The sequence below is a fragment of the Rana temporaria genome, chromosome 12, assembly GCF_905171775.1.
Source record: "Rana temporaria chromosome 12, aRanTem1.1, whole genome shotgun sequence".
NCBI lineage: Eukaryota > Metazoa > Chordata > Amphibia > Anura > Ranidae > Rana > Rana temporaria.
In genome coordinates, this window is record NC_053500.1 from 51219816 (window position 1) to 51231883 (window position 12068).

General features: G+C 45.5%; 2 protein-coding genes across 4 annotated transcripts in view; one reads left to right on the top strand and one right to left on the bottom strand.

Annotated features, from left to right (window-relative positions):
- Positions 1-4416, bottom strand: part of PNPO (pyridoxamine 5'-phosphate oxidase) — a 62162-nt gene extending 57746 nt beyond the window's left edge. Inside the window, exon 1 of the mRNA XM_040331305.1 lies at positions 4223-4416. Within this exon, the coding sequence (XP_040187239.1) occupies positions 4223-4363 (141 nt within the window). The 5' untranslated portion in view covers positions 4364-4416. The remainder of the gene's footprint in view (positions 1-4222) is intronic.
- Positions 4417-4472: 56 nt separating this feature from the next.
- The window catches only part of LOC120919241, a 35471-nt gene continuing 27875 nt past the window's right edge, over positions 4473-12068 (top strand). The window contains exons 1-3 of one of the 3 annotated variants that reach the window (XM_040331303.1): positions 4473-4632; positions 7546-7676; positions 11074-11552. In XM_040331303.1, the coding sequence (XP_040187237.1) occupies positions 4627-4632; positions 7546-7676; positions 11074-11552 (616 nt within the window). In that variant the 5' untranslated portion in view covers positions 4473-4626. Of the gene's footprint in view, positions 4633-7519; positions 7677-11073; positions 11568-12068 lie in introns of all 3 variants that reach the window. The other 2 variants (XM_040331302.1, XM_040331304.1) reach the window with 2 other exon arrangements.

Consider the following 12068-nt stretch of genomic DNA (forward strand, 5'->3'; position numbering starts at 1 on the left):
CATCTTGGTACACCCAGCGCGGCAGCCAACCAGCGGGCCTGTAACAAAAACGTCCCCTGACGTGCTGCGCGCCCTGCCTCTGCCTACAAACCCCAGAATGCAGCGCGGGCCGGTAACTGCCGGCCCGCGCTGCTTTCTGGGGTTTGTAGGCAGAGGCACGCGCAGCATGTCAGGGGCACGCGCAGCATGTCAGGGGACGTTTTTTTTCAGAGTGGAGGATGTCGGCCGCCGCCGCCGATTGGCTGTTACAGGCCCGCTCTGCATTCTGGGGATTGTAGGCAGAGGCGGGGCAGCACGTCAGGGCCAGGGACATTGGAGCTTTCTTGTGCTGGGAGATGGAACGGAGCCTGGAGCGCTCTGCTGGTGGCAGTGAATGACATTGGGCTGTACTGGTGGGCACTGATGTGAGGCACTAATGAGGTGATGCACTGGTTGGCACTGATAAGGAAGGTGATGCACTGGTTGGCACTGATAAGGTGATGCACTGGTGAGATGCACTGGTGGGCAATGATGGGATGCATTGGTGGGCATTGATGAGGTGGCACTGATGAGGTAGCACTGGTGGGCACTGATAGGCTGCACTGGTGGGCACTAATAGGCTGCACTCCACCCTAAATAATTATCTCCTCTCCACCCTAGGTTTATTGCGATGAGGGAAAAAAAAAAAAAAAATCGGCCTAAAATATCGGCAACACATATCGGCCATCGGCCGCCCCGATTTCCAAATATCGGCATCGGCCAGAGAAAAACCCATATCGGTCGACCTCTAGATGGCACTATACAAGTACTAGTAGGAATAAATAAATAATAATAATAATAATAATAATAAAATAAAAAAATTAACATTATTAGGCTATTTACTCTCCCGGTTACATGTTATTCCTCATTACAAAAAAAACGAAATAAAAAATAGATAAAAATCTGAAAAATACTGCATCATGGCCACTAGATGGAGCTGACAAACATGAAAGATAAATATTTATTTACTGTGATGATCTGCTCCATCTAGTGGCCATACTGGTGGCATTTTCCTAAATCATTCTATTGTTAAAAATGAAGAACATTCCACCGGAGAGAAAATAGTCTGAAAATGATTCATTTTTCATTTGCACAGAATGAATATTAATTTAGTTTCACAGGACAAATAGCCCTATGCATCTTTTAATACATACTCTCCATGTGGCAAACTGCATTTTTCAACACCTGAGCAACCCAGCTTTCTACAAGGACACATAGAAATACAATTGTTTTCGGGGTGCCCCATTCATGTTACAACTGAGCAGAAGGGTGACATAAAAGAAGAAGCATTTGTGGATTTTTCTGCATCACACCAGAGCTCTGTCCATTGCCACACCACAGCTCAGTAGTGCATAGAAATGAATGAACTGTCACTGTGTGAAATTTCAATAACGTTATTGAACACTTGACCTCCGAAAGATTTTACCCCCTTCATGACCAGGCCATTTCTAGCTTTTAGGCACTGTTACTTTAACTTGCAATTGCACTGTCATGCAACGCTGTACACAAATAAAAAATATATAATAATTTTCACACAGACAGAGCTTTCTTTTATGTGTTATTTGATCGCCAAAGGGATTTTTTTTATAATTGCAAAAAAATAAGAAATTTTGAAAAAGGAGAACCCAATATTGTTGCCGTCACAAAACGCGAGGTGTGCGTGTGATTCCAGCCGCGGGACCACGTCGGTCCCAGGCTGCATCTCTATTGAGTAGGCCCAGCTATGCTGGCTGGGGCCTATGGTTCTACAAGGGATCCTAAGCTGTCCATCCAAGTGGAGGAAGCTGCTTAATGAAGGAAACTGGGGGGAGGACCTGCCCTGGAGGCGACCAAGCATGGCAAGCTGACGTCTCGGGATAGACCTGGTGATTTCGTTAACTAAAGGGCTCCACCATTCAATTTGTCTTACAGTCCGCCGGATCGGCTTAAAGGCTCTTTGGCTGTAAGGCAGGAAGTTCGGGACTAAAATCCTGTGGCAGAGGATTCCTGACTATCCATCCTGTGTTCTCAGACGGTCTGTAGCAGTTTCTACACTCTCCGTCCATTCCGGCTGCTAGGCCATGTGAGAGGGGTCTATGCGGGTGAGCAATACCCACTCAGGAGTGAGCGGTGAATACTGGAACTTTGAATACTTTTTGTGCATTCTGTACGGCGTACCTGAACCTTCCCCTTCTCTCTATACTCTCTACTTCCTTCACAAGTTTTATGCAGCAAAAATAAAACTTGACAGTTGAAGGTTTTACATCTTGTGTGGACATTGCAATTTCTACAGATTTCCTTCCCTGGACAACGAACCTAGAGGTAACGTGCAAAACCCAAACTAAACCAGCAGCTCCTTCGGGGGTAGTGCTATATATGTGTGTTATTTGGGTTAACTTTATAGAAAAGAAAAAGTAGATTTTTACGGGTTGTTTATTTGTTCCCAAAACAATTGCGTTTGAAAAACCGCTGCACAAATAAAGTGCGACGTAAAAAAAAATTGCAACACCCATCATTTTATTCCATAGGGCCTCTGCCGTGTGAATGCAGGCTTAGGCCTGGATTCTCAAACAAGTTACGCCGGCGTATCTCCAGATACGCTGTCGTAACTCTGAGTCCGAGCCGTCGTATCTATGCGCCTGATTCTTAGAATCAGTTACGCATAGATTTGTATTAGATCCGACCGCCGTAAGTCTCTTACGCCGTCGTATCTTAACTGCATATTTACGCTGGCTGCTAGGGGCGTGTACGCCGATTTACACCTAGAAATATGTAAATCAGCTAGATACGCGAATTCACGAACGTACGCCCGGCTGACGCAGTAGAGATACGCCGTTTACGTTAGGCTTTTCTCGGCGTAAAGTTACCCCTGCTATTTGAGGCGTACATGAGGCGTACCAATGTTAAAGCGGAGTTCCGGCCACAATTTCACTTTTTAAATATAAATACCCCTGTAATACACAAGCTTAATGTATTCTAGTAAAGTTAGTCTGTAAACTAAGGTCCGTTTTGTTAGGTTGTTACAGCATTTAGACACTTTATAAAATAGAAATTGACTGGGGCCATCTTAAGTGTGTGCATCACGAAGCCAGACTGTATGACTTCCTGGATTTCAGCCTTGCAGATCTCGCACATGCTCAGTGCTGCACAAGCAGTGTAATAGGTTTCAGCACCTGTACTGTCCAAGTCACATGATTCTTCGAGACTGGGGAGTGCACAGACTCCTGGAAAATTACACCCACTACATTCCCAGGAGTCTGTGCGGTGTAGGTTAGGAAGCATTAAGCACCTAGGTGCAGGAAGTGGGAAGATTACCTATTCTGCCTAGCAACAACACTTTGAAGGCATCTAAAAATGTATTTATTTTTCTTAAAGGACTAATGACATTTTTTTAAAACTACTGATGTAATGTTATATTTATGGGTGGAACTTCACTTTAAGTATGGACGTCGTTGAATTTTGAAAATTTTATGTCATTTGCGTAAGTCGTTCGTGAATAGAGCTGGGCTTCATTTACGTTCACGTCGAAAGCATTGGCTTCTTGCGGGTTAATTTGGAGCATGCGCCGTTCATAAAAAGCGTCATTTACGTGGGGTCACATAAAATTTACATAACACACGCCCACATCTACCACATTTGAATTAGGCGGGCTTACGCCGGCTTTTTTACGCTACGCCGCCGCAACTATTGTTTGAGAATACGGCACTTGCCTGTAAAAGTTGCGGAGGCGTAACGTAAATAGGATACGTTACGCCCACACAAAGATAGGCGATTCTACGTAATTCCGGGACTTAGCGTTTAGGAAACACCTGGAGAACGTGCGTCAAACTTTCGTTGCCATTCATGGTTAATGACACCCCAAGCGTGGCAGAAAAGACGTGCGTTTGTCAAACCAAAAAACGCACGGGTAAAAAAAAAAACGCACAAAGCTTGACACTCAAACCTACGCACGCGCTACTTAGTTGCATTTTTGCACCATTTATTTGAATGGATTATTCTATGTGCCTGGCAATAGTGCATGTGTTTACAAAGTGCTGCAGGCTCAGGGGTGAAGGGTCCTTACTGACACTAGAACTGCTTCTTCCTGCTGACCTCCATGTCACTGAAGGACATATTAGTGGTGTGGTACTACAAGTCCCAGCACAGGCTCCTCCATCATTACTAAACACCTGTCTCCCTATTGTATTATTAATGAGACCTCAGCTGACGTCACCAGGCCTCTCACCTCATCATCATTCCGGTAACTCTTCCGCATGTGCGACAGGTCCATGACGTCACTTCCACTTGTACAGCTGGCCGCTCGGACTGACTGGGATCCAGAGTACCGAGCTACCTGGCACAGAGTTGTCACCAGCCCCCGCCACATGGAGCAACGCCACCTGACATTACGGATCGGGGTGGAGCCAGCGCCATGGAAACACGGAAGGGAAAAAAAGAACCAATTGGCTGCAGCGAAGCTGAAGCCACGTGATGGTAGGCGGTGTCCCAAACAAGGAAGTGGCGGTACACCTGGAGGGAAACCAGCCAATCAGTGTAGGCGGCACTGACAGGGGCAGCGAATCACAGACGAACTGTCATTGGGAGGGGGCGGGGCTGAACATCCGGAAACTGCGGAATGTAAACAGACACATGGAGGTGAGAGAAGGCAGTGAATGAGAGAATGGAGATGGTGTGATCGCGGGGTGGCTGGGCTGTGTGTGCACTGGGGGTGCTGGTCAGGATGGGGGGCTCACCTTATCAGCAGTGTCCTGTCACAGAGGAGACACCGAGGGTCTGCGGATTCGGGCATACCTGGGGGGTCCTGTGTCTGATAATGTTATTATTATTATTATTATTATTATAAAGAAATTATATAGAGCAAAAGTTTGCCCAGCCCCCCTTCACAGAATAATATTCTCTGCTCAGGTGGAGGCTCCAGTAATAGATTCATGCTGGGAAAATCAATCACTGAGGTCATGTTTACGCTTGTGGTTGGGGGAGGGGTGGTAAAATAGTACGATGGGGATGTACAGGCTACCTGCAGCCATTATACCTTGCATGGAGGCAAGTAACATCCCCCCAATGGGGGTCACATAACCACATGAAATACATGTGGCGGTGAGGTGGTTTAGAGGTTACAACATACAGCTCTCTGATGGGCAATCCACCACAGATCGCTTTTCAGGGGGTAGCACAAGTGTAAACCAGCCCTTACTTTTATCTGATTAGTAATTTTAGGGACAGAATTTCTGAGGGCTCGTTTACACTTGCATTCGAAATCCCTGTTCAGGTTTCAGAAGGTGGCAGAAGCAGGGGTCTCCAAAATATGGCCCTCCAGTTGTTCAGGAACTACAATTCCCATCATGTGTGTGAATGTCAGAGTTTTACAAGGCCTCATGGGACATGTAGTTCCACAACAGCTGGAGGGCCGTAGTTTGGAGATCCCTGCCCGGGAGTAGCGCCTCCTGAAGGCCTGGCAGCCACTGCTCTACCAACCACCTGGAAAGCTATCCAATGCAGATCAGAGAGTGCTGACCATGTTACCCTCCCTGGCGGTTTTCCCAAGTGTGGCTCGGGGGTTCAATTTCATTACCATTAGCAGTAACCCTGGGCTACAGTGCAGGATCCTGGTGCAGGTTACTTACCTTGTCCCCAGGATCCTGCGATGTGCCCCCCACTGTGTGCGGAGGCTGTGTCCTCCGCCCGATGCCTCTGTGTGCCAGGCTCCGTTCCCTGCTAGTGTCGCAATGCATGGGGGTGGAGCCTGGCGGAAAATTTTAAAAGTACTAAATTCATAACACCTACAGTACACTGTAATCTTACAGATTACATTACTGTATCAAATCATTTCACCTCCCTTTTGTCCCTAGTGTTTTGTCCATTTTTATGTTATAAATACTGTTCTTTCTGCCTGGAAACTTGACATTTCCCATGACAACCAACAAGTGTCCCTTTACGTCAAAAGTGGTTTTAGAACAGCTAGAAAACAGCGATAGTAAATTAGAACACTTGCAGAATTGAGCGATAGTGAATCGTGGGTAAATACATTTTATTATTATTATTATTATTATTTTTGATATTTGTTTATAGTTATGTATTATATTATAATTTATGATAATTTATGATTTAGTGTCAAACTTTATCATACCCGGGATGTCTACTAGACTCTTGTTTGGACAGATTTATGTGAGTTATTCCTAAGAATTACAGACCTACAATATGAAACGCCAAATTTCTATGCAAAGCAATGTAAAGCTTGGGATATTTTTTTATAACCTAACCCAGCTTTAAACTTCTCCACAACTTTATCCCTGACCTGTCTGGTGTGTTCATTGGCCTTCATGATGCTGTTTGTTCACTAAGGTTCTAACTAACAAACCTTCACTGAACAGCTGTATGTATACTGGGGTATATTCAAGAAGCAATTGCGCCTGTGTAACCATAGGTTACACAGCGCAATTGCTTACTTGCCCCGGCGTAACGAGTGCTCCTGATTCAGGAACCTCCTTACGCCGACTGCAGCCTAAGATCTGCGCGGCATAAGGCTCTTATGCCCGTATATCTTAGGCTGCATTCTTGCGTTGGCCGCTAGGTGGCGTTCCCGTTGTGCTCAGCGTATAGTATGCAAATTGCATACTAACACCGATTCACAACGTTGCGCGAGCCCTGCGTACGCAATTTGCGTCGTTTACGTACGGCGGTTTTCGCGCAAGGCTGCCCCTGCTATTAGCAGGGGCAGCCCATGTTACGTATACCCGTCGTTCCCGCGTCGCGAAATTAGAATTTTACGTAGTTTGCGTAAGTGAATCGTGAATGGCGCTGGACGTCATTCACGTTCACTTTGAAGCAAATGACGTCCTTGCGACGTCATTTGCCGCAATGCACGTCGGAAAAGTTTCCCGACGGAGCATGCGCTCTACGATCGGCGCGGGAACGCGCCTAATTTAAATGATTCCCGCCCCCTACGGGATCATTTAAATTGCGCGATCCTGCATCGGGCATTTTGCCGGCGCGCCCGCGCAATTTACGGAGCTTCTGCTCCGTGAATCGAGGGCAGCGCAAAAAAATTGCGGGGGCGCAGGGCAAAATCGTTGCCCTGCGCCTCCGTAAAAAAAGCGCAATTCTTACTGAATTTGGCCCACTGAGATTAAATGACACACAGGTGGACTCTTTTTACTAACTAGGTGACTTCTGGGCAATTGGTTCCACTAGATTTTAGTTTAGTAAAGGGGGATGAATACAAATGTACGCCACACTTTTCAGATATTTATTGGTAAAAGAAATGAAAAAACATTTATCATTTTCCTTCCACTTCCCAATTATGAGCCACTTTGTGTTGGTCTATCACATAAAATCCCAATAAAATACATTTACGTTTTTGGGTGTAACATGACAAAATGTGGAAAATTTCAAGGGGTGTGAATACTTTTTCAAGGCACTGTATAATCACCCATCAAAAAGACGGTGACATGAAAGCGTTCTTAGCAGGGGAGGAAGACAGATATAGCATATTTTCTAATAAAACTGTAAATATCCCTTGTAGGTCACTCATGTATTTTCTTAATAAAGCCATCCTTAGCCAAGTTGATGGATCGGACGGCAGAACATGAACAAAGGCGTGACAAGTCAGATGAGGGTGCAGTTGGTGCTCCTGTGCACTGCTCTCCAGATGGAGCCAGTAAGCCAGTCCAGATGCCAAAGTAAGTGACAACAAGTGCCTTTTTTATATTACTTTAGAGTTTTCACTGTTGGCACCAGTAACAATTTTAAGCATACCGTATTTGCCGGCATATAAGGGACTCGGCGTATAAGATGACCCCCTAATTTTCCAGCTAAAATGTTGGTTTTGGGATATACTCGCCATGTAAGACGACCCCCTTCCTACTAGTCATGCCTCACCTCACTGTGCCATTACATGCCTCACTGTGCCACCATTACATGCCTCACTGTGCCACCATTACATGCCTCACTGTGCCACCATTACATGCCTCACTGTGCCACCATTACATGCCTCACTGTGCCACCGTTACATGCACCACTGTGCCACCATTACATGCCAGACTGTGCCACCATTACATGCCTCACTGTGCCACCATTACATGCCTCACTGTGCCTCCATTACATGCCAGACTGTGCCTCCATTACATGCCAGACTGTGCCACCATTGCATGCCAGACTGTGCCACCATTACATGCCAGACTGTGCCACCATTACATGCCAGACTGTGCCACCATTACATGCCAGACTGTGCCACCATTACATGCCTCACTGTGCCACCATTACATGCCTCACTGTGCCACCATTACATGCCAGACTGTGCCACCATTACATGTCAGACTGTGCCACCATTACATGTCAGACTGTGCCACCATTACATGCCAGTATGTGCCACCATTACATGCCTCACTGTGCCACCATTACATGCCAGACTGTGCCACCATTACATGCCTCACTGTGCCACTGCATGCCTCGACGATCCCTTACCTTATCCCTGACATGCAGAATCTCAGTCAGACCACGGGCGTCCATTTTTCAAAAGCCGCGCCTCCTCCTCGTGCTGATCTGTGATAGGTGGAACACTCAGCTTCCCAGCAGACACTGTGTTCAGTGTTCTGCCTATCACGGATGCCCTCTCGTCCGAGGACGAGAGGGCATCCATGATAGGCGGAACACTGAACAGAGGCTCTGCTGGGAAGCTGAGTGTTCCGCCTATCACAGAACAGCACGAGAAGGAGGCTCGGCTTTTGAAAAATGGACGGCCGCGGTCTGACTGAGAGTCTGCATGTTAGGTACCGGCGTATAAGACGACCCCCGACTTTTAAGAAGAATTTCATGTGTTAAAAAGTCGTCTTCTACCCTGGAAAATACGGTATTTAAAAAGCAAATGTGCTTCCTTCTGTTAAAAAAAAAAAAAAAAGCAAATGTGTTAAAAACTTTATGCATCCAAGCCAGTAACACAACAATATAACCCAAATGCAAAATCCAAAATTATTTACTGTTCTGAAGATAAAAAACACTAAGGACCCTTTCATACTGGCTGTGTCCCCTCCGTGTGAACAGATCCCATGCTGAATTCAAACCGAATGGCTAACATGGAGCTCCCATTTAATTCTGCCAGAAAAACTTACAGGCAGATGTAATTAGACCACCTGTATGAAAGATGCAGTGGCTCTGGGGGTAGGAAGTTGATACTTATGAACATGTTACATGTAACACACTAAACCAGTGGTCATTAACCCTGTCCTCGGGGACCACTAACAGGCCAGGTTTTATGTATTACCTTGGGGAGATGCAGACTAGAATACTGAAATCACTGAGCAGCAAATGATATCATCTGTGATGTATTTCAGTTATCTTGCAAACCTGGCCTGTTAGTGGGCCCTGAGGACAGGGTTGATGACCACTGCCCTAAACAAAACAATCCAACACCCTGTAACCTATTAATGCAATAAAAGTGCACTGCCACAAAAATGATATTGTTAATACAGGTGTTTTATTGGGTTGAGGTCAGGACTGTGCAGGACAGTCAAATTCCTCCAACCCAAACTCACTCATCCATGTCTTTATGAACCTTGCTTTGTGCATTGTGCGCAGTCATGTTGGAACAGGAAGGGGCCGTCCATAAACTGTTCCCACAACATTGGTTGCATAAAATTGTCCAAAATGTCTTGGTATGCTGACACCTTAAGAGTTCCCTTCACTGGAATTAAAGGGGTTGTAAAGGTACAACTTGTTTTCCCTAAATAGCTTCCTTTACCTTAGTGCAGTCCTCCTTCACTTACCCCATCCTTCCATTTTGCTTTTAAATGTCCTTATTTCTTCTGAGAAATCCTCACTTCCTGTTCTTCTGTCTGTAACTCCACACAGTGATGCAAGGCTTTCTCCCTGGTGTGTAGTGTCATGCTTGAGGGGCGAGCAGGAGAGTCAGGACGCCCACTAACATACAGCTCCTTTCTCTGTCTGCAATGTAGAGAGCGTCCTGACTCTGCTGTAGTCCAAGGGAGGGGGCGAGCACGACACTCCACACCAGGGAGAAAAACTTGCATTACGGTGGTGAGTTACAGACAGAAGAACAGGAAGTGAGGATTTCTCAGAAGAAATAAGGACATTTAAAAGCAAAATCGAAGGATGAGGTAAGTGAAGGAGGACTGCCCTAAGGTAAAGGAAGCTATTAAGGAAAATAATTGTACCTTTACAACCCCTTTAAGGGGCCAAAAAGAATTGCACTTGCATAGTAAAAATCATAACATGGTATAAAGAATTAACCTTCGGCTTATGGCCACATTGCGCCACGTATCATGTAGTTCATTAAAGGTTCCTAAAGGTGAACTTAGTCTTTATAAGGGAGAAAATATGGTAATTAGTAGCACATAAAAGGGATTCTAGTATGCCACATGCCTCTGATGAGCATTAGGCCGAAATGCGTAGGAATTGTCTCAGATGTGACATTGAAAGCTGATATGAGCTGATATGCACATTGGAAACTTTTAGGTGAACTTTTTTTATAGTTAAATTCCTATTCAACTGCACAATATGGAGCATTTTTTTTTTTTTTTTTGTATATTACACCTGAGCCTCTGGGAATGAGGATAACCCTGAACATCTATTACCGGAGGAGCATAGAAATGCTCAAGAATATTTGGCTGCTGAGCCATACACAAGCTCTGTATGAGTATGTATACAAGTGGTCAGACCTTTTGGTAAAAGGCTTTGCTTGATGTTTGGTTGGGTTTTTGAAACTACCATATATACTCGAGTATAAGACAAGTTTTTCAGCCAATTTTTTTGTATTCTTATATTTGGGTCAGCTTATACTCGAGTATATACGGTACATAGAAAAGTGGAGGTGCAGGCACCTGGGCGGAAATGGAGGTGTGCAGGAATATATATAATTTTATTTGCTAGTGATGCGTCAAGCAGCTTTACAGGGACATCCACATAGCAGTAGAGTGTGGGTTGGGGCACAGCTGACTCTGCGCATCAAAGAATAAACCTGCGGCCTGGGCCCAGCAAAGTCGTCGTTGGTGGTTATAGTTTTTTCTGAGTTGATTATGATTTTACAATACTGAAATGCCCATTTTTGTCTTCATGTTACAGATTCTTGTCTACACCAGTCATGCAGAACTGTGACGAGGACAACCCTGCCAGGAAACGTCAAAAAATCTTTAATGGACCTTTGTTTTCCCCCATAATTCCTCAGCACCCATATGTTACAAAACAGGAAGGTCAGAGAACTGATGAACGATCCACTAGCAAAAATACAGTGCCTCCTGAAGGTCAAGGTATTTCAACAGAACAGTGCTGGGCCACACGTTCTGCTAGTAGGGTGACCTCCCTTTATGCAGAACTGGTTCGGGAGCTAGAGGCGCAAGTTGCAGAACTGAGACAGATCCTGGTGTCACGAGATGAGGCAGTTGCAGTGAGAGAATGGAGGATACAGCAACTCGAGAAGGAAAACCAAGAATTAAGAAGACACATTCAAACACTGGAGGAACAGAATGATGCACTCTCGCATAGTGGAATAAGTGCTACCAGAGAAGGCGGTTGCCTCTTGGGATCTGAGGACCATTGTGTGGGTGAGATGTCTCAAAGTACGTTTGTAATGTGAATTTCTTTATATGAACTAACGATTGCAGCAAGAAAAGAAAATATCCATGTTTCCCATTTTTTATGTCATAGCCACAGTTGTGTACCAGTACAAAAAAGCTAAAACATTCTGCTGGTTGTCTAAAAAAGTATAGTATAGTAAAGAGGTGCACCGATACCGGTGTTGGTGCCGATACTAAGAATTTGCACAAGTACTCCAATACCTTTTACAGTGCAATCGCAGTGGTGGAAGAGGAGAGTAGTGGTGGAGAAGGGGTGCAGCGGTGGAAAAAGGGGGAAGAGGAAAGTGCAGAAGGGGTGCAGAGGTGGAAGAGGAGAGTAGTGGTGGAAAAGGGGTGCAGTGGTGGAAGAGGAGAGTAGTGGCGGAGAAGGGTGCAGCGGTGGAAGAGGAGAGTAGTGGTGGAGAGGGGGTGCAGCGGTGAAAGAGGGAGAAAGAGGAGAGTAGTGGTGGAGAAGGGGTGCAGACGAGAGCAGTGGTGGAAGAG